Genomic DNA, 19674 nt, shown 5'->3' with positions numbered 1-19674 from the left:
CTTTCTGTCACTTCATCACTCAAGCTAAAATAACTTGGAACATCAGAGTTATGGCACAGCGTCTCAGGTGTCTTAGGTGTGTGTGTTTTATGGACTATACTGAAGGAAAACTACCTCTGTAGTGATGTGCACATTTGTTCATCCAACTAGAATATCGTTAAGACTGTCATCCAGGTTATCTCAGGTAAAAACAAAATCAAAACTTTGACTAAGCTTTAAATAGATAGATGCACATGAGAGAAGTTGTATTGCATGCTAAACAGGAGAGAAGTTGTATTGCGTGCTAAACAGGAGAGAAGTTGTATTGCGTGTGTAATATATTCTCTATATTATCTGGAGGTATCTTATACTGCTAATATATCCATAACAGTGATTTGAGCCGGAGACCAATTTCCAATGTCTGGTCCTCTTTATTGTAACTCTCCGACTGGCGCAGCAGTCAACATCCGGGGTATATGAGAGCCTAGCTTAACCACCACTAGGTAGCGCTGTTGGTCTACTAATGATTATCATTCAGCTAAGCATTTCGTATCAGTATACTACACTCCTCCCCCTTAAATTATGACGTTCCCCTAATAAAATATTATCAATCTAAAACATGCTGATATGGCAAATTACTTTCAACATCTTTTACTTGGTCATTACTGGTTACACAACCCACTTCGACCCACATTTGCCCATTTACATATCAGTCTCAGGAACTCTTTCACATTTTTTTCTGAACAGGAGTTGAACAATTTAGTCTCTCAGGAACTCTTTTATTCAGGAACTCGGCTGATCTTACAGAGACAGTCGTTTTGGAGGTGCCCTCTCTCTCTGAGGGTACCGGCGCTCAACCACCTCAGGGGAAGTGGATGCTCGGTGAGGAGGCGACACGGCCTTGCCCACCGAACCTCGTAAGGGTGTTGCAAGCTTCTCCGGAGCCTGCATCCTTGGAACGGGTGTATCTTCAGGTGAGTACGGGCTAGCACCTATGGCTCCAGCTGTGCCTTTCCCCCCCAAATCCGCAACTGCAGGGTAGGTGTTGCTGATGCCCATCTGGTCATCCTGAAACTGAAATGCCTCAGGAGGACTGGAGGGTTGGTCGAACAGCAGATGGTCAATGTGGACTGAACGTCGGTTCACTCCATTCCACACCAGGTAGGTGACTGGTCCGAGTCTCTTCTCCACTGTCCTTTTCGTCCACCTCTCCTTTCCTCCACGGAAGTTTCGGATCAGTACTGAGTCCCCCTCTGACAGATGTCTCAGCTTCGAGGCGGGTTGGTCATGATAGTCCTTCTGCTTTTGTTGTTTGGCCCCCACCACTTGAGCGAGGTCCGGCTTCAGCAGGCTGAACCTGGTCCTAGGCTGACGTTTGAGGAACAGTTCTGCTGGTGTGCAACCTGTAACGCTGTGTGGTGTGGTCCTGTATGACAACAGGAAGTTGGCGAGCCTGTGTTTCACTGTAATAGTGACGTTTTGTTTCTTCTCATCGAGCAGCTGTTTCAGAAGTGAAGCTTTCACCGTCTGGACTGCTCTCTCTGCGGCACCATTAGAAGCAGGATGGTAAGCTGGCACCAAGGTCTGCTTAATGCCGTTGCTTTTCAGGAATGTTTTGTACTCCAGCGAGGTGAATTGTGGACCGTTGTCCGAGACGATCTCCTCAGGAAGACCGTAGGACGAAAAGATGCTCCGCAACACTTCGATCGTTTTGGCGGCGGTAGTTGTTGCCATGGGGATCAACTCAAGCCATTTTGAATGACTGTCTACTAACACTAGGAAATGTTGCTGATCCTTCTCTGCAAAGTCAATATGTAGCCTCTGCCACACTCTTGTAGGCCACTGCCAGCAGTGTAGTGGTGCTACTGCTGGTAGTTTCGCACTTTACTTTCTTTCAGTGGCAGGTGTGAGAGATGTTCCTTGTACACTATCTCAGATACCAGGGTTACGGCAGCTCCTGTGTCAAGCTGCATGTCTACAGGGTTTCCTTCTAACTTAATATTGACCTTAATGTCCTTTTTCCATTACCAACTGTATTCGTGGAGTACACTGTATTCATCGGATACGCACCAAACAGTTCATCCTCATTTCCATCTCCTCTCTCACTTGGACTGTGGTCTTCAGCCACATACTGTGTATGTCCCTGTCTATTTTTAGTTTTACACATTCTTGCTATGTGCCCTACCTTGGAACACTTGTGGCATGTCTCGGTTTTATACCTACATACTTGAGCTGCATGGTTGTTACCTCCACATCGGTAACAGGGTTGGTGCGTTTCTGTTCTCTGTGGTCTAGAGTTGTCACTGGTAGGTTGCTTGCTTTTCCACTCGCTGGTGGACGACTTGCTTCTCCACGCACCCTTGCTTGTTCTCTTCTTGTCTATCTTATTCACAGTTGCAGCTCCACTTGGTTTGCTGGCAAACTCCAGCGTACTCTGACGCCACGTCCATAGATAAGGCCAGCTCACATGCTTTTGCAAAAGTCAGATTGTGTTCTGCGAGCAACTTTCTCTGAATAGCCCCTCCACCTTTAAACCACTAACAAATCGGTCTCTCAGTGCTTCATTTAAATGCTGACCGAATTCACAATGTGTGGACAGGTGCTTTAAAGCAACCACATAATCAGACACTGACTCATTGTCTAATTGGTTTCTTTTCTGAAATCTAAAACGTTCAGCTAAGATTAGTGGCTTGGGTTTATAATGGGATGCTAGTTTCCCGCTCAGTACTGCATACGTGAGGCTACTCGGTTTGTCTGGTATGCAGAGGTTCTTTAGTAGGCCATAGGCTTCTGCGCCTATCACAGACAGGGAAACATTGGCCTTCTTACCGTCCTCCACTTCATTAACGATCATCCATTGCTCCAATCTTTCAAGGTACGACTCGAAGTCCTCTTTACCTTCCTCGTATTCAGCAATATTGCCGATGAAATGCGCCATGCTTGTGCTTGGCTTGGCTAGCTAGTCTTTTCTTGCTAGCTGGCTGGAAGCTAGCTGGTAGCGTCACGTTGCTTCGTCCGCTTTTATTAACTACCGGGATTACCTTCTCACGTTAAAGGTATCCCATCCTCGTCGCCACTGTCATATATTCTCTATATTATCTGGAGGTATCTTATACTGCTAATATGTCTATAACAGTGATTTGAGCCGGAGACCAATTCCCAACGTCTGGTCCTCTTTACTGTAACTCTCCGACTGGCGCGGCAGTCAACATCCGGGGTATATGAGAGCCTAGCTTAACCACCACTAGGTGGCGCTGTTGGTCTACTAATGATTATCATTCGGCTAAGCGTTTGGTATCAGTGTACTGCAGCGTGCTAAACAGGAGAGAAGTTGTATTGCGTGCTCAACTTCTGACGAGATGTGCTCAGCTGGACTGTAAAGTTTTCATCGTCTCCTTTGTTCAGTCGGATTCCACGACAACAGTGGCAAAAGATCTTCCTGAACAAACGTAGCCTGACACCAGCGGAGATCTCTAAACTGCACCACCCTTTCACGTTTTCTCCATCCTAACATCCCTCCTAACATCCATCCTAACACCCCTCCTAACACCTGCCCATCCAGCTGTGCAAGCTCAGGACTAGAGTGCCATTGCTATGGTAATGTAATAACCTCTCAGGTCTGTCAAGTCTGGACAAATTGGCATACTGAGTTTAGAGCCCTTCCATCGCACGCAGCTACTGCTTCCTGTTCAGTCATCGAGTCTATGGGATTTAGGTGATCCTGAAGACAGTTCCAGCATGTGGCCACTAGGGGACGTAAAGCCAAATTAAATGAAGCATGGTGACCATTGGCGAATCGTAATGCTTCTCCGACTTCCACACACCACGTAAATAATTTTACAGATGTAGAATCTTGCGTCACGAAGGCAACATAATCTGTATAATGGTGATATTTTGATGGGAAACATGGTAACTCAAGTTTAGAATCAGAGCTGTGGTTTGAGTGCCAGCAGCTTGTTCATAGCGGTACTCTGGGTGTTTCCGCAGCGGGCCGTTTCTGTCCTGAGCCGTGGTGGCGGTTTTTTCCCACAAGGCTCCGCAACACGCCGCAGCCTTCCGCTTCGCCGTGCGGGACTACGTTTCTCAGCGGAAGGTAGCGGCGTGGTGTGAGTCTGCGGATGAATATGTCATAAATACTTGACCTGGCACTACTTGTCGGTATATCGTGTAACGTATGAGTGGGAAGACGCGTCTCCGCCTGGCTCAGTGTGACAGGGCGCCATCCGCCGTTAGTTCCGCGCAGCGCCGCCTTGCTAGGTCGCGGTCGTGTCGGGGATCATTCGGAGCCGTCGCCGGCTTCTAGCCGCAGCTCAAGCTCGCCGAAAGAGCTGAAAATACAGACGCCTTTCCTTATTAACTTGGTGTTAACGCCAGTGTTGTCAGAAGAAGACGACGTGTTGTGGAGACGCACATCGGGACAAAGAAGGAGGCTTTCCCAGGAGCGGAGCTTCCGCAGGACGGACACACGCTTCGTTTGGACGCTCGGTTTCGGTTCTACGGCGACCCGTCCGCTCGCTAGCCAGCGTCGGCTAGCGGTGTAGTCGGCTAGCGGTGTAGTCGGCTAGCGGTGTAGTCGGCTAGCCAGCGTCGGCTAGCGGTGTAGTCGGCTAGCAGTGTATTCGGCTAGCGGTGTAGTCGGCTAGCCAGCGTCGGCTAGCGGTGTAGTCGGCTAGCGGTGTAGTCGGCTAGCGGTGTAGTCGGCTAGCCAGCGTCGGCTAGCGGTGTAGTCGGCTAGCGGTGTAGTTGGCTAGCGGTGTGCATGGCAGGTCCCGGGCTGCATGAGTGACCCAGCCGGGGCGCAGCGTGCAGGCTGTCCGCACGGTGCTGTTGGCGGCAGCGCGGCCTGACGGAGCCGTGACGGCGGCATGACGCCGGGCGGAGCAGCCGTGTTGTGTCACCGTCCGCTCGCTCAGCTTGACCGCTCCTGTCTCCACCTTTGCATGGAAGTGGCCAGAACGCAAGACATCATGTAGACCTGGTCCGCGCACCATAGTCCACCGTGGTTGTAGGCTGATTAAACGTTTCCGTGGCCTGCAGTGCAGCTCTAGAGCGACGGGGGTCAGAGAATGACAGCTGACACTAGGAACTGATCTTGCGCACCTCTGGGAATGTGGCTGGCCGGCCGGCCGTGCGTTCAGCCGGCGGCTGTTTGATCGCCGAGACATAACGTGTGCGAGTGTTTGAGTGGCTGGCTGTTCTGGCAGTGGCTGACTGTTCTGGCAGTGGCTGACTGTTCTGGCAGTGGCTGACTGTTCTGGCAGTGGCTGACTGTTCTGGCAGTTCTGGCAGTGGCTGACTGTTCTGGCAGGGCGTCCGAGGCTGCGCTATGTGCCCGGCAATACAACCTACCAGCGCAGGCTTGATAGAAACCGTTGAGAATTAGCCCTTTATTAAATATACCTGCGTTCAAATACCACGACGACGAGCTGTGGGAGAACACTTGGGACCAAGCTGATTTCTTCTGAGTCGAGCGGCGAGCGCCCCCCATTGATCCTGACCGGGAAGCGGGACGGCCGTCCACGATGGAGCCGGTGGGAGATTTTGAGTACGGCAGAAAAGACCTGGTTGGCCATGGCGCCTTCGCAGTGGTGTTCAAAGGGAGGCACAGAAAGGTAAATAGCGGGACTGCGCTGCAGCCGACGGGGCAAGGGCTGCAGGTGATGCTTGCTCCAAAAAGTGGGTCAGTGCATCACACGCTGTTAAGCATGACGTCACTTTCTCAAAACTGCAAAATCTGTTGTGTTGCGTTGCATTGCGTTGTGTTGTGTTGTGTGCTTGACGTAACTCCACTAGTTTATGGTAAAACACGCTGATATCGACCAGCTGGATGTAAGTTAGACGGTGAAAGTAGACTTCATGTCTAATCCCGTAACCCCTCGTTATTCGGGGGTGCGGTTCAGGATTCGGGGTCAAGTCACTCATTCATGAAACGGATGACTCGCGGCGCAGCTCTGAGCTGCTGGTGACGTAAGACTGTGCTGGGAGGATGAGGTGCAGTGTTCTTCCTCTGCTGTGTTTAAGAATAGCAGCCATTCTTATGTAAGAGCTGTAGCAGGGCTGCTTGTACTGGGCTGTGCCGCCCCTGAAGAAGGTAACTATACTCATTCCTGCGTGTGGCTGGGTGGTGGCTGTTAGAAAGGACGCATGTGAGATGCCGGTGTCCGATGGGAGTCTGTCTCTCGACTCGGACAGACCAAGACGGGACTGGAGAGGCATGACACGGCACTCTCCTGCAGCTGCAGTCAAACGCATGGGAGTGGATTCCTTCACTGAAGGGACTATAAGGCTGTTCTCACACACTTAGCTGCTTAATGTATATTCTGCAGCTTTTTATCTCCTTTGTGGGATTTTGTCTCCGAGCCAATTAATTGCTGAGAGGCACAAAATAAAAAGGAATCGCCTCATCTGCTCATGATTGGATGCGGTCCATTGTGAGCACATTATCCACTGGTCACACGTTACCATTCCTTTTACAAGGGACCTGACATGTGAGCAGTATAATTATAACTTAGCAGCATCTGCATGAGATCTTTCCTATTTATAGGCTAATTTCCAACTAGGAAGTGCAGGAGGGGATGGACCAGGACGGAGAGGTTGTTACCTCTCGCATGCAACAGACATATTCGATTGCCTCATCCTTTAAGTGGTGTTAGATGTTACGTGTAAGCTCCCATGAGGCTGTAGAACTAGAGTTAGCTTATAAGACGCATAGGCTCATCAGAGACAAGGACAGGAACATAGAATAGATGTGTTACTGCCTGCCTGAACTGATATCTCAAGGTTAGAGAGGCATTTAGCTATTTTTAGAATACCCAAGTCCAGGTACTGTAAAGACTAGTCAGAAAGATCCACTGATTCGGGGAATTCCTGCACAGTCATCATAAAAAAATGTCTTATTTAAACTTAAGGACTCTGGCTCCTCATTTGTTAATTAAGACACATTCTCTTTTGTCAAATCTGACATTTTTGTCCAGCCTAATTATGCTTAAACAACTTTTCCTGATATGTTGAGTCATTGTTATTGATGCTGGTCTTTATCATTGCTCGCATCATCATCACCACTGCATATAATTCACAATGGCATCATTATTCTGAAAAAGATATCCTTCCATCTTTGCCGGATGTCTCCCACCACAGTGTTTTTTACTCTGCACTACTTAACTGTCCATTATGTGGCACAGCAATGAGCTATTAGTTTGGTTTGGCTGAAAGTACACTCTACCCCCTCATCATGGTAGGCGGGCTCATGTTTTTCAAAGGCTATACTCAATGCGGCACATCCTTGGTCACACTTGTCTGGACATACTCTCAAGACTGCTGGGGGCTGCAGCAGCTCAGGCACAGACAGACTCACTCGCGTGCCGAATCCAGTGCCATGCCAGAGGCGTAGTGCACCATGGAACAAGAACATCTCCTATTGACCTAGATTAATTTGGAAAGCAGCCCTTTTATGCGTAGAATCTTTTTTCTCTGGCTTTCCACCTCACTGATCACCATACATGGTGTTGGGCTCCTCTGTGTTGGTTTCAGTTGTCAGTCCTCAGGGTCTGTCTCCTTGTTGTGTTTTGCTAAGGGCAGGAGTATATTCTACCACTCTCTCCACCATATTTCTGAGCAGATAGTTGAATTTTGGACATTATCAACAGATGCACCTGAAATTTTCAACTGGCGTGAAATCAGAATGTCTTTTTTGCTGATGGGAGGATGTTAGCTCAACCTCTTTTTGCTGTTACTTTAGTGGCTTGTCGTTCAGTGATGGGAGAGCCTATCTGTTTAAAAGCAAAGTAACCTTGTGTTTTTGGAATGGCTACGGTTTGTCCCTCTAAAGGCCACCTGCTATGTCTCTGTGCACACATGCGGTTGGGCTTTTGAGACAAGACTGATCCAAAGTGATTGTCACTCATTCCTCTCTTCCTTCTTTGTCTTTTTTCTCCCTCTTCCCTTTGTCCCCACCCTTTGCTCTGTAGAAGACAGATTGGGAGGTGGCCATCAAGAGCATTAACAAGAAGAACCTCTCTAAGTCCCAGATCCTCCTTGGCAAGGAAATTAAAATTCTGAAGGTGAAAATGTTATTTAATTGCTTCAGGGTTAAATGGTTTGACATTAGCCTTGCGTGAGTCCATGCCAGAGAGCCTTTACCTTCGGGCCGGTGGTACTGACAAAGATGTGTATCATGATAGTTTAGAATGATTACCTTGATAGTGTTAATGTGATGATATTTTGGGGGTGACTAATTGGTACTTTTATGAGACATTTATACGCAAGAAAATCGGGAGAAATTATTATTAGGACTGTGAATAAGATGAACAAACAGGCACAGACACTCATTGTTCATTTCATGCAACTAAAACAGTCTCATAAGTTCAGAAAATTGTATCATTTTACTATAATGCAGCCTTTTGACAACATTTAAGTTATGTAACTATTATGATACCCAGAATCCCAGATGATAGCTCATCTCATATCATGATATTGATATTATATCGATAGGTTGCCCAGGTCTACTTTACCTCCTCATTAGAAGTTTCAGGTCAAGTGATTGCCTCAACCTTGGTAAATAATACTAGTAACGCAGCTTGCATTGTGCTCTCTTTTTTACCCAGGAACTTCAGCATGAAAACATTGTGGCACTCTATGATGTCCAGGTAAATTCTTCTGTGGTTTGCACTGACATAAAATAAACTGATGTATACACAGATTAAATTGCCTGTATTTGATAAACTAGTGCAGTGCCCATTCAATACATGCCTGTTCGGAACAGGCCGATTTGTAATCTGAGTGTGGGAGTGGTTGAGATGCTGTATTTATATTCGCAAAGTCATCACACGTGTGACGTTATCTCGTCTGTATCACGCACATGACATCATCACGTCTGTACATTTGGCATGAACCTATAGCACGCTAACCTTAGCCTAATTAGAGAACGGCTCATCCAAACAACTTCACACTCGACACTGCACTTCCTTGGGTCCTCAGCAATACATCCGCCAAGTGTGAAGTCGAGTGGAAGAACGGCTGTTAAGAAAATTGAAAGACAGACAGACAGAGATTGCCATAGTGTTGGTATGATGTCTCATAAGCAGGAGTCATGCTGATCCAGGACTAATTTTAACTACAAAATAATCAGGATCACATATTAAGAGGATCTGGTTAAGGTTTCTTGTTCAGAGAAATTGCAGGATTGTGGCTGATATGTGTCAGTGCTGACTGTGGTGTGGCGTGTTCTACGTTAAGCCCTAGACTAGCAGCATTGTCCAAAGCTTTGCTTGTGCTCCAGTGTTTATGAAGCATGTCTGGCGGGAAAACACGGAGGACATGGGAATCCCAGTTCATAAATCCCCAAAATTGGTCAAGTGAAACAATTTAGCTGTTGGACATTTTGCTTACCAGCTGTTATTGTATGCTGAATACACACTATTTCTCTGCCTTTTTAGATTATGCTGTAGCAAAGGTCTCGTCCCATCAGCAGGGTTGAACATGATGGCTTGAAGCCACCACATATTGCGGCCCAGGTCAAGGGTGTGGAGTGATCAACTTAAGACAGTGATTGATGCAATGAAGTGAACTGCTGTTGTGTTGTGCAGACAGAAGAACTCCAGTCATTTAGTGCAGCCTGGTATCACGTGATTTCATTTCATAGTCACGAAATTTAATCTATGAAATCGTGCTGGGGGACACAATGTCTCTTAAATTTTCTTGTCCGGCACCACAAAGTTGTATCCAATGCATTCCTATGGGCCAAGTTTTTCTTGCGCGAGTCACGTTATCAAGATGCTGGCTCTGGCTGGTCTGGCCTCCCGGGAGAATGCCGGTCACTTGCATATATTTGAAAACACAAAAACTACCCTAACCTTAAGTGTTATTTATCCACATATCAGACAGCAGAAACGACACGACTGCTCAGTAACCGTCTACATCAGCGCTCTTTATTTTCCTCACTGCTTTTTTACTTGTCATTTTCTTACTTCTCCCTTTTACTGCCCTGCCTAGTGGGCGGCGGACTAACTACAAGATATAACACTAACCCTAACACTAACCCTAACCGCCGTAGTTTTTGTGTTTTCAAATATATGTAAGTGACCGGCATTCTCCCGGGAGGCCAGACCAGCCAGAGCCAGCATCTTGATAACGTGACTCGCGCAAGAAAAACTTGGCCCATAGGAATGCATTGGATACAACTTTGTGGTGCTGGACAAGAAAATTTCAGTGACATCGTGTCCCCCAGCACGATTTCATAGATTACATTTCGTGACTATGACACGAAATCTCGTGATACCCAGTTGTTCAGTGTGAGCAAAGATATATTATAGTAGAATTATTAGATAGCCTTTCTGAGACAAAAGAAAGAAAAGTAAGAGTTTTACAGGTGTTAAATATTAACCACTAGCTCCCAGCACTGGCAGTAAGCTTCCCTGTCTGTTACATAATCTTGTGCTCACAGGACAGTATGTGACCGGTTAAAGGCAAACACTACTACTACAGTCACTGGCGGGTTGCACTGGTGTTAGACATCACCATCACATTAGAGGCAATGACTTCTCAAAATGATCCTGCGTAGACACAGTCCCACGATGGCTCTTACTGTATTTATTTATTTATCCCTATAGGTTTTCTAAAGCTGGATGTAATTGTGCTGTCTCAGAAGTTTCCACAATACATTTTAAAAGAGACTACATAACCCAAGCAAAAGACTTTTTCCACAGAGCTGTTGAACTGTGGAAAATTGAACAAAGACCAAAGACATGGAGGTCAGGTGAATCAGCTGTACTAAATTGTCCCTAGGTATGAATGTGTATGTGTGAATGTGTGTGTGTGTGTGGGGGGGGGGGCTGTGATGGCCTGGCAGCCTGTCCAGGGTGTCTCCCTGCCTGCAGCCCAATGACTGCTGGGATAGGCTCCAGCATCCCCGCGACCCTGAGAGCAGGATAAGCGGTTTGGCTAATGGCTGGATGGATGGATGGAAGATTGAACAATGTAGTAGATATTAAATGTTGCCATATCAAAGACCGCATATTGAACAGTGAATGAAAGTGAAAGGGTTATCTGTGCTAAATCTTTAGTAGAACTATCAGTGTAGCTTAACATCCACACTGGTTGGTATTCAGTTAGGTTTTTTATTCTAACCCAAAGGAAATTGATTTATAGGCAATTTATAGGCAATCTACAATACAACATACCAAAAAAAAAGCAATGAGTAGACAATGACAAATTACAAAAAGACACACGATGCAGTGAAAATGCCAGCTCAGATAATAGCAGGGTTTCTCTAGTTATGTCTGTTAGTCAAGGTGGTGGCGGTGAGAACAAGTGTGTTTTTATCTGTTGGTTTTCATCTTGGGGAGCCAGAGGGTAGGCTGCCCGGCATCGGGCTTTATGTTGTAATGCAAAGCATCTTGATCCTGTGACCTGCATTCCACACATCGAGATGATGTTCCACGTTTTGAAGCAAAATTAAAAAAGGCAGTGGTATTACCACCCAAATCAACAATAGGTTACCATCTCTGTGAATGGTACACATTGCCATTGGAACTCTAGTTAATGCTCATGGCAATTTGAATATGACAATGAAAATTGTTTTCGGTCATTTTGTATTGTATTATGTATTATGTACTGTATTGTTTATAGGGGTGGGGACACCTGCAGTCAATTTAGACTGAAAAGGTCACTTAGATGATGATGAAACGTTGCTCTCTCAATAAACGTTGTGTCCAGATGAACTGATTCAGCTTCCTGTGATACACACACATATTGTGTGTATCACATAGTATGTATGTGTACATACATAGATAACAATTGTTGGTTCCTCCCTATCAAGGATGTGCACATCCTCATCCCTGAAAGAGTGGCCACTGGCCTGTAGATGGTGTAGACCTGAAAGAGTGGCCACTGGCCTGTAGATGGTGTAGACCTGAAAGAGTGGCCACTGGCCTGTAGATGGTGTAGACCTGAAAGAGTGGCCACTGGCCTGTAGATGGTGTAGACCTGAAAGAGTGGCCACTGGTCTGTAGATGGTGTAGACCTGAAAGAGTGGCCACTGGTCTGTAGATGGTGTAGACCTGAAAGAGTGGCCACTGGCCTGTTGATGGTGTAGACCTGAAAGAGTGGCCACTGGCCCGTAGATGGTGTAGACCTGAAAGAGTGGCCACTGGCCTGTAGATGGTGTAAACCTGAAAGAGTGGCCACTGGCCTGTAGATGGTGTAGACCTGAAAGAGTGGCCACTGGCCTGTAGATGGTGTAGACCTGAAAGAGTGGCCACTGGCCTGTAGATGGTGTAGACCTGAAAGAGTGGCCACTGGCCTGTAGATGGTGTAGACCTGAAAGAGTGGCCACTGGCCTGTAGATGGTGTAGACCTGAAAGAGTGGCCACTGGCCTGTAGATGGTGTAGACCTGAAAGAGTGGCCACTGGCCTGTAGATGGTGTAGACCTGAAAGAGTGGCCACTGGCCTGTAGATGGTGTAGACCTGAAAGAGTGGCCACTGGCCTGTAGATGGTGTAGACCTGAAAGAGTGGCCACTGGCCTGTAGATGGTGTAGACCTGAAAGAGTGGCCACTGGTCTGTAGATGGTGTAGACCTGAAAGAGTGGCCACTGGCCTGTAGATGGTGTAGACCTGAAAGAGTGGCCACTGGCCTGTAGATGGTGTAGACCTGAAAGAGTGGCCACTGGTCTGTAGATGGTGTAGACCTGAAAGAGTGGCCACTGGCCCGTTGATGGTGTAGACCTGAAAGAGTGGCCACTGGCCCGTAGATGGTGTAGACCTGAAAGAGTGGCCACTGGCCCGTAGATGGTGTAGACCTGAAAGAGTGGCCATTGGTCTGTAGATGGTGTAGACCTGAAAGAGTGGCCACTGCCTGTAGATGGTGTAGACTGCGGAGTCCTGGAAACAAGTTTAAGCAAAATGCAGTGTCCAGTAATGTTGAATATACCAACAAACGGGATTAATCTGGAAATATGAAATGGAAGAAAAGGCTAAACCAGAACATATTTTTTCTTGACTTGACAGCCGCTTCAAAAAAATCCCCCCCCATTGAATATTTCTCTATTTTCTTTGTGGCAAAGTCAAATTTTCATATCACTTTTTATTTTTGTTTATTCATTCCCTTCATCTTAACTCATTGAGGCTGGAATAGCCACTTTTCTTGAAGTCACTCTTAACATGATAACAATCAATCACAGCTGGAGTTTGCTAGAAGCCATGTGACTAAATCTGAGACCTTCTAGAAGAAGGTTTTGTGGTGTGATGAGACTACATATGAGCTCCTTGGCCTGAGAGCAAAGCGGTGTGTTGGGCCCAACACCAAGTTGATACCATCCCTGACGTGAGGGTGGCAGCGTAGTGGGATGTCACGGGGGCTTGCAGCAGGAGAGACTGGTGCGCTTGTTGCCATCGAGGACAAGGTGGATGGTGCTAAAGAAAGACAAATCCTTGAGGAGAACCTGGTCAGTCAGCAAGAGATTTACATTCAAGACAAAGATTTATGTTCCAGCAGGGAAATGACCCAAAGTAAAAGCTACTGAAGGAGTTGCTTTTAAAAAGCTGATTAAAATCCATCCAATTTGGCAGCGTTGGAACAGATTTACTCAGAGGAATGAAATTCAAAAATATAACAATGCAGATATCCGAGAAGACATTTTGGAAGATTTTCTTCATGAACGTGTTGAGTTTATTTTTAGTAAATGGAGAATTTTTTATTTTAGTGAATTAAGTTTTGGAGGTGTAACAGACAAACTACGAAAAGGTTAAATTTGGGTGAGCACTTTATATTGCATTGCACAGAAATGGGTTATGTCTTTTAAGATGGATATTTATTTAGCTGTTTTGGGTTTGTTTTAGTGACACGCTGTGTCGAGGTTCCTGTCATTGGTAAAGTATTTCACAAATTACCCGGCTGCTCATCTGATCGTCAGCAATAGCCCTCTTGTTCTCTTACTGAGTCAAGGGTTTATTTGTCACATACTTCATGTACGAGTATAATGAGCTGTGAAAGGATTTAACTGTAATAAAGTTGAACATCAGACGTCTTCCAGCACCTGCTTGAGTCTTACTGAGGCAGTCTGGTCTTTTTCATTTTCTCCCAACAAAAGCCCAGTATGTCCAAGCATTAGTGCGTGTCTCTGTGAGATGGTCTGCCGTTTGTCCCTCTGGCAGTGCCAGCCTTTGTGGCCGTCTTACTCTCAGCTCGTCTTGGCCTGACACAGCTGTCTCATTTGGCACCGAGTGCTCGGGACCCTTGGACATGAACTTCTAAGGGACCATTTGCACGAGACGGGTGTCGGAGTGATAACGGTGCCGTGGTTTTGTTGATGCTTGCCCAGCCACTCAGGGCTTTATTAAAAGTGTAACTTAACCGTGGTCTTTTTCTGTTAATCTTCAGTCTTCCATGCTTTGGGCATTGACTCATGGTCGTTGTGTGTGACTCTTTCTTTATCATCTAGCCTTTGTTTAGTCCTCCCTCTTTGTCTCCGCTGTCAGCAGTTTTGCCCTTTCTTCTGTTTTTAGACTCACAGTCAGAACTTGGTGTGTTGCAGCTGTTATGTGGCAGCATTGTCATCGGTCATGTTATTCTCCTCTTCTTGTTTTCTATCCTAATCGTGTCTCTGCATGATGGCCCTTTCTGCCCACTCTTTTAATTTTTCCCACTCTCCACCATCCTCCTCTCTCACCTCCCCACTTGATATGTACTCAGGCTCATCAGCTGCTGGCTGGCTGGAGCCACATGCTGCATTCCTGTGTTTGCCCAGCGGAACAGGAAATATAGCCCATGTTTGGCTGTGCAACCCATCCAAGTCGATGGATGGATAGCTACATATATTCATACATATATAGTTTGAACTTTCTTAAGCTTGGGGTCGTCCAGGTAGCATAGTGGTCTATTCTGTGGCCTACCAACATGGGGACCGCTGGTTCAAATCCCCATGTTACCTCCGACTTGGTCAGGCGTCCCTACAGACCGTGTCTGCGGGTGGGAAGCTGGATGTGGGTATGTGTCCTGGTCACTGCACTAGCGCCTCCTCTGGTCGGTCGGGGCGCCTGTTTAGGGGGGAGGGGGAACTGGGGGGGATAGCGTGATCCTCCCATGCGCTACGTCCCCCTGGTGAAACTCCTCACTGTCAGGTGAAAAGAAGCGGCTGGCAACTCCACATGTATGGGAGGAGGCATGTGGTAGTCTGCAGCCCTCCCCGGATCAGCAGAGGGGGTGGAGCAGAGACCGGGACGGCTCGGCAGAGGGGGTGGAGCAGAGACCGGGACGGCTCGGAAGAGTGGGGTAATTGGCCGAATACAACTGGGGAGAGAAGGGGGGGGGGGATCCAAAAAAAAAGAAGAAGGTTAAGCCTCTTTAGATTTAGCTCAGCTACCTGTGTAAATAGAAAACCATCTATGTGACTGGTGGCTTAGAGACATTTAGCATTAGTAGTTGCTCTGAAGAGCCCTACTCTCCAGCCATACTCTTCTGTAGTGGTTTAGCTACTAGTCTGCCTGCACCCTACCCAAGGCGGTGGTGTATTTCCCCCGACAAAGACTAAATTGCCCAAAGTTGACACAAATAAATGAGTCTATCTAGTCATAGCACTGTTTTCTGTGTCGTTTGCTGACGCTCTATACGAGGGATGGATGGTCTGACTTCTCCAAATGCCAGAAGTGGTTCTGATTTGGTTTCCTCTGAGAAGAGCTGGATGTTGACGCAGGCTGTGAGCGGCTGGCAGTGAGAGCATCACGTGAGCCATGACACAGCCCTTATTCCTGGCATTGTGCTCAAGAGCTGCGGTGCTGATTTGTGCCTTTAACAAACAGTGCTGCGTGCATTGCTGTGCCTCTCCTGGGTTTCTGCTCATGGGGGTGGCCACCGTTAAACATTGTGTAGCAGTGTGTTAGAGAGCTGTGATCGTGTGATGTCAGAAGTGTAAGAGTCTCTCTAGGTCGGGGTTGATCTCACCCACACTCTTGCTGCTCTGCAATTTGAGTACTCAAATAAAGAAGAGGGAGGGGTTTAGACTTGTGCGACCTCTGGAAAAAGAGAGTTGTGTATCTGTTGTGCATTGTGCCCTTGGCTACAGTGTTGGAAGTGTGTTTGTGATGTTTTAATGTTGTATGATGGATGCCCATTCATGTGCCCTGCATGGAGACACTAGTCAATTGCTTTCTTATGAACATAGTTTTTCACTCACACACTTGCTTTGTCTCTGCCTCTCTCTCTCTGTCTCTCTCTCTCTCTCTCTCTCTCTCTCTGTCTCTGTCTCTGTCGCTCTCTCTCTCTGTCTCTCTCTCTCTCTGTCTCTCTCTGTCTCTGTCGCTCTCTCTGCCTGTCTTTCTGTCTCTGTCGCTCTCTCTCTCTGTCTCTCTGTCTCTGTCGCTCTCTCTGCCTGTCTTTCTGTCTCTGTCGCTCTCTCTCTCTCTGCCTGTCTTTCTGTCTCTGTCTCTGTCTCTCTCTCTGCCTGTCTTTCTGTCTCTGTCTCTCTCTCTCTCTCTGCCTGTCTTTCTGTCTCTGTCTCTCTCTCTCTGCCTGTCTTTCTGTCGCTCTCTCTCTCTCTCTGTCTCTCTCTGTCTCTGTCGCTCTCTCTGCCTGTCTTTCTGTCTCTGTCTCTCTCTCTCTCTCTGCCTGTCTTTCTGTCTCTGTCTCTCTCTCTCTGCCTGTCTTTCTGTCTCTGTCTCTCTGTCTCTGTCTCTCTCTCATGCACATAAACAACATGCATGTACATTTTTTTTTATAAAACATGAAAGCCAATAGAGTCTAACAGATAAGAGGCATGAGTGGGGGGAAAAACAACACGAGAGAGAGGAGGGGGGAGGGAGGAGTCTAGGGGTTTGTTTATGAAGCATAAGGCGTCATGTGGTGTATGGGGCAGTTGCATTGGGCTGAGCTTCCAAAACAAAACCTGAACTTCCTCCAGTTGGAACACTGTGTTCTAGCTAGGACAGGGGCCCACGTGTGTGTGTGTGTCTGTGTGTTTGTGGGTCTTTGTGTCTGCTGTCTTGAAGAGAGCATGTGTGGGGTGCAGAGGGAGGGCTGACATTATGAAAGTCAGGTGGTGGGGTAAGAGGAAGAGGGCTGTTACTTGTACTTGGGTACATTTCGGGGGGGATTCTTAGAGCTCAGTGAAAGTTCCTAGAAAACTGATTGCGTGACCCTTTGTCCACATTCCATTACACCATTCTTTACAGCTCGCCGAGCCAGTTGAGGCTTAAACTAAGAGTAAAACCCCCACAGATACAACACTAAACACACACACACATACAGTCTCTGGATTCTGCAGCTCCAGGATGTGTATTTAATCAGCACCCACACTATTTATTTAATGAACCAACACAGTGGCAGTAACTCCAGTCTTCACCACATGTAGGCTCCACTTTCGTCTCCCCAGATGCTTGAAAACTCAAGGGTGTGTGTGTGTGTGTGTGTGGGGGGGGGGTTCTGTCTTTGCTTCTGTTCTTGACTTTCTTGTCCTGTTGTTGGACCTGTTCAGAGATGCCCAGCTTCATTCTTTTGCTCAACTCATGGCCAGATTTGTGAACCAGGATCTTTCTGTGCGGCTCTGTGACCACAGGTCATCAAGCACACAACCAGGTCATCAAGCACACACATGCCACCAGGCGTCATGTATGTAGTTCCTTCCTGATGAGTGGAGAACTCTGTTTTTTCCTGTGTAAAAACAAACCAATTCCACTGATTTTGTTTTTCCTGTGCAACAAACTGTTGACAGATGTGAAAAAGAAACCTCCTTGCTCTCAGAGAGACTTTTCTCAGAAGAGTTCATGTTCTTCCACACGTGGTCTGGTGTGACCCTGTGCTGCTGCTGGACTTGTGTGTTTGACTGGTGTGCAGCAGCCAGTTGTTTTCTTGTCTTGGCAGAGTGAGTGTTGATCCTCCTGATTTCTTTTTCATGCGTTTGTCTTTCTGCCTCTTCTTCCGTACAAGACACCAGCATTTCTCAGTGCTGATGTTGTGTTGGTAGTACTTTCTAGATCTTGTCTGCTAGAAAAAAATGTCCTCAGGACAGTGAAAAGCTGTCTATCTAACAAGCAAGCAGATGGCCGAGTGTGAAATTGTGTATGAATGACTGTGACTGTTTCTCTGTTTGATGTCAGAAGGGACATTTACAAGCATTGTTGTTTCAGAGTATTTGCCCAAAAGGGGCAGGCCCAAGTCCACTTATTCAATACACACATGCTGTTGTGTGAAGGCTCCATTCTGAGACTTGAATGTCGATCAACATATACAAACAATTCTCTTGTTACTTTCATAACCTCGAGCTCAGCCTGTGCAAACAAAGGCTGCCCTTTTGTAGCTTACTTATATCTGTTCCTGCCCTGAAAATGCCTCTTACTCATAGTGTGGTGGTCTATTCTGTTCCAACACGGGGATCACCGGTTCGAATCCCCGCGTTGCCTCCGGCTTGGTCGGGCGTCCCTACAGACACAATTGGCCGTGTCTGCGGGTGGGAAGCCGGATGTGGGTATGTGTCCTGGTCGCTGCACTAGCACCTCCTCTGGTCAGTCAGGACGCCTGTTCAAGGGGAAGGGGAACTGGGGGGAATAGCGTGATCCACCCACACACTACATCCCCCTGGCAAAACTCCTCACTGTCAGGTGGAAAGAAGCGGCTGGTGACTCCACATGTATGGGAGGAGGCATGTGGTAGTCTGCAGCCCTCCCCTGATTGGCAGGGGGGGTGGAGCAGAGACTGGGACGGCTTGGAAGAGTGAGGTAATTGGCCGGATACAATTGGGGAGAAAATGCCTCTTACTCTTTCACAGTCAGACCAAACTGAAGGGACTGTGAAACGGCTGAAAACAACACAGGGAAAATGCTGAAAAGCTATTTATTAAATAGATGTTTTAACTCGCTGCTTTTTCTTCCAGTACCTTCTACCTCTCTTTGTTCCTCTATATTGGCTCTTTCACTCTTCAGACGATTACAGTATTAATTGATTTAACATTCACGGTGAATGCCTGAGGTTTGGATTTGCATAAAACAGATTTACTACTCAAGGCACTTCTCAGTCATGCTGGCTGGTCATTCACTTGCATACATGTGTTGGGGGTAGGGGCTTTGGTCAGCCACTGACGGATCAGTTTTTCACTCTGGCCATGTACTGTACCCCATCACCCCTCGTTTTTACCCACTTCCCCCCCATTGCACTGCAGAATTTATCCCCATTATGTAATCTTACTCTTACTAGCCCCAGCTGAAGCACACATACAAAACACTCAGGATAATGGTAGCCCCTCCTGTAGCCTGCCCAACCCCCCATCACCATCTGTGGCCAACCCTCAGTAGGACAGGACAGTACAGATCTACTGACCAGGCTGTTGGATAGCCTGCTATTGAAGAGATTCACGCGACGTGACTACTGCTCTGATGTTCCAGTTTCTGGTGACGCCCTAGAAGTGGTACAAAGCTTTTTTCTTCTTGTGGTCATGTGTAACGGACATCAACCATGTATCGAGCCAAGTCATGTTATGCAAATGTTGTCATTTCAAATGGAAGAAAGATTCATGGAAATGGGAAATATGGAGTAAATATCCAAAATTTGCATAAAAGTTTTTACACGTACTTGAGGTGGATGAACTTTGTATTCAGTAAAAAGAAGTGGGATAAATGGCAATGCAGTTGCATTTGCCAAATAAGAAGAATACGTGAGCTGAATTTAATCACATGATCAACTGTTTCTTAATCAGAGACTTTTATTGCCGTG

General features: G+C 46.9%; 1 protein-coding gene across 1 annotated transcript in view; it reads left to right on the top strand.

Annotated features, from left to right (window-relative positions):
• The first annotated feature begins 4113 nt into the window (after nucleotides 1-4113).
• Nucleotides 4114-19674, top strand: part of ulk2 (unc-51 like autophagy activating kinase 2) — a 57580-nt gene continuing 42019 nt past the window's right edge. The window contains exons 1-3 of the mRNA XM_056283011.1: nucleotides 4114-5591; nucleotides 7947-8039; nucleotides 8583-8624. Of these exons, the coding sequence (XP_056138986.1) occupies nucleotides 5502-5591; nucleotides 7947-8039; nucleotides 8583-8624 (225 nt within the window). The 5' untranslated portion in view covers nucleotides 4114-5501. The remainder of the gene's footprint in view (nucleotides 5592-7946; nucleotides 8040-8582; nucleotides 8625-19674) is intronic.

The sequence above is a fragment of the Lampris incognitus genome, chromosome 7 (assembly GCF_029633865.1).
Source record: "Lampris incognitus isolate fLamInc1 chromosome 7, fLamInc1.hap2, whole genome shotgun sequence".
Lineage (NCBI taxonomy): Eukaryota > Metazoa > Chordata > Actinopteri > Lampriformes > Lampridae > Lampris > Lampris incognitus.
Note: the sequence above shows the minus strand (reverse complement) of the source record. Positions and strands in the feature narration are given on the sequence as shown.